This window comes from Heteronotia binoei, chromosome 11, assembly GCF_032191835.1.
Source record: "Heteronotia binoei isolate CCM8104 ecotype False Entrance Well chromosome 11, APGP_CSIRO_Hbin_v1, whole genome shotgun sequence".
In the NCBI taxonomy this organism is placed as follows: domain Eukaryota; kingdom Metazoa; phylum Chordata; class Lepidosauria; order Squamata; family Gekkonidae; genus Heteronotia; species Heteronotia binoei.
Genome location: NC_083233.1, coordinates 81,877,521 through 81,878,900, shown reverse-complemented (window position 1 = coordinate 81,878,900; position 1,380 = coordinate 81,877,521). Strand labels below are relative to the sequence as shown.

At 56.5% G+C, this 1,380-nt stretch overlaps 1 protein-coding gene across 1 annotated transcript; it reads left to right on the top strand.

Moving 5' to 3' along the window:
- Positions 1–363: 363 nt before the first annotated feature.
- SELPLG (selectin P ligand) lies at positions 364–849 on the top strand. The gene is given in 2 exon segments (XM_060249176.1): positions 364–781; positions 783–849. Coding segments are annotated over 2 exon segments (291 nt in total). The 5' UTR covers positions 364–557.
- The last annotated feature ends 531 nt before the right edge of the window (positions 850–1,380 follow it).

The following is a 1,380-nucleotide window of genomic DNA, read 5'->3' as shown; positions in this document are numbered from 1 at the left end:
TACCCCGTAGAAAGAGGGAAAAGACGTTTCCCACAGAAAACTCCCTGGGGGCGACAGCTTTACTAGAAGATGAAACTGATCACCCTTTCATGGAGCTCACAACTGAACTACTGGAGGAAGATGAGACCTCTCAGCCAGGGTTGGCTGGAACGAGCCCTTCCACTGAGGTCATGGCAGTGTCCAGCTCTCTCAAGGAGACTTCCACAGAGGCGGGTGTTGTCCACCTAGCACCATGAGGTACAAAGTGCCGCTTCGTGGCCGAAACGACCACCGCCAGCCTCAGCGAAGACGTCACCGAAAACCGAAGGCACCAAAGATGGCAACCATCCTTCTCACACCACCACAGATACCACACAGCCCACCTCCACAGCACCATCTGAGGCTTTGGTGGCCACCTCAGCTATTTCTGTGTCAACCTCGGGGCCTGACTTCAAGGCCGGTGTGAAAAGAGTAGGAAGCACCAACTCTTCTCTCTCACCACCTGTGGCCAGTTCCAGGCCACCCTCCACTGCCGAGGCGAGACCTCCCCCCAGAGAGGCCCCCAAGGGCCCGACAAGATGGTGAGCCAGTGTTTGCTGGCCATTTCCCTCCTGGCCCTTGTGGCGGCCATTTTCATCATCACGACCTTTGTTCTCATCGCCCTGCTCCTGAGGCAGAGACGGGCCTACAAGCTGCGGCAGCGCAACCACACAGAGATGGTGTGCATCTCCTCCCCTCCTGGCCGCCGAAGAGGCAGAAGCCTCCCGAGGAAGGGCCCCCCAGGCCAGAAGGGTGAAGGCGCTGGCCGAGAACGGGTCGGAGACGGATATCGACAACTTGACCCTGAACAGCTTCCTGCCTGACCATTAGCCTGCGGTTCCCCAGCCTGCTCCAGGCTCCTCTCTGTCCTCAACGGAAGGTCCGCTCAGCTGGGATTTCCAGCTCAAAGTGCCTCTGGGTCTAGGGCTGCCAACCTCCAGGTGGTGGCTGGAGATCTCCTGGGATTCCAGCTGATCTCCAGTCGACAAAGATCTGTTTACCTGGAGAAAAAGGCTACTTTGGGAAGCAGACTTTATAGTATTATACCCCGTTGAAGCCCCTCGTCTCCCCAAATCCTCCTCAGGTTCGCTCTCAGATCTCCAGGAATTTCCCAAAACAGGGCTGGCAACCCTATCCGGGTCATACCTGTTCAAGCCAGGCCTGCCCAAACCATCCAAGTTTTGCTCCTTTTCTCAAGACTGAATATTTGCATGCTTTGTGTTTACATAATTTATTTCGGTTCTGCAATGTTGGAGGAGGGGCCAGGCACTCCTGAACACCCCCCCCTTTCAGTGCTGGGGATCTTCTGCACCCCCAGCTTCTGAAATTTCCGCCCTGGCAGCAGGCACGCTTGCCTTGGGT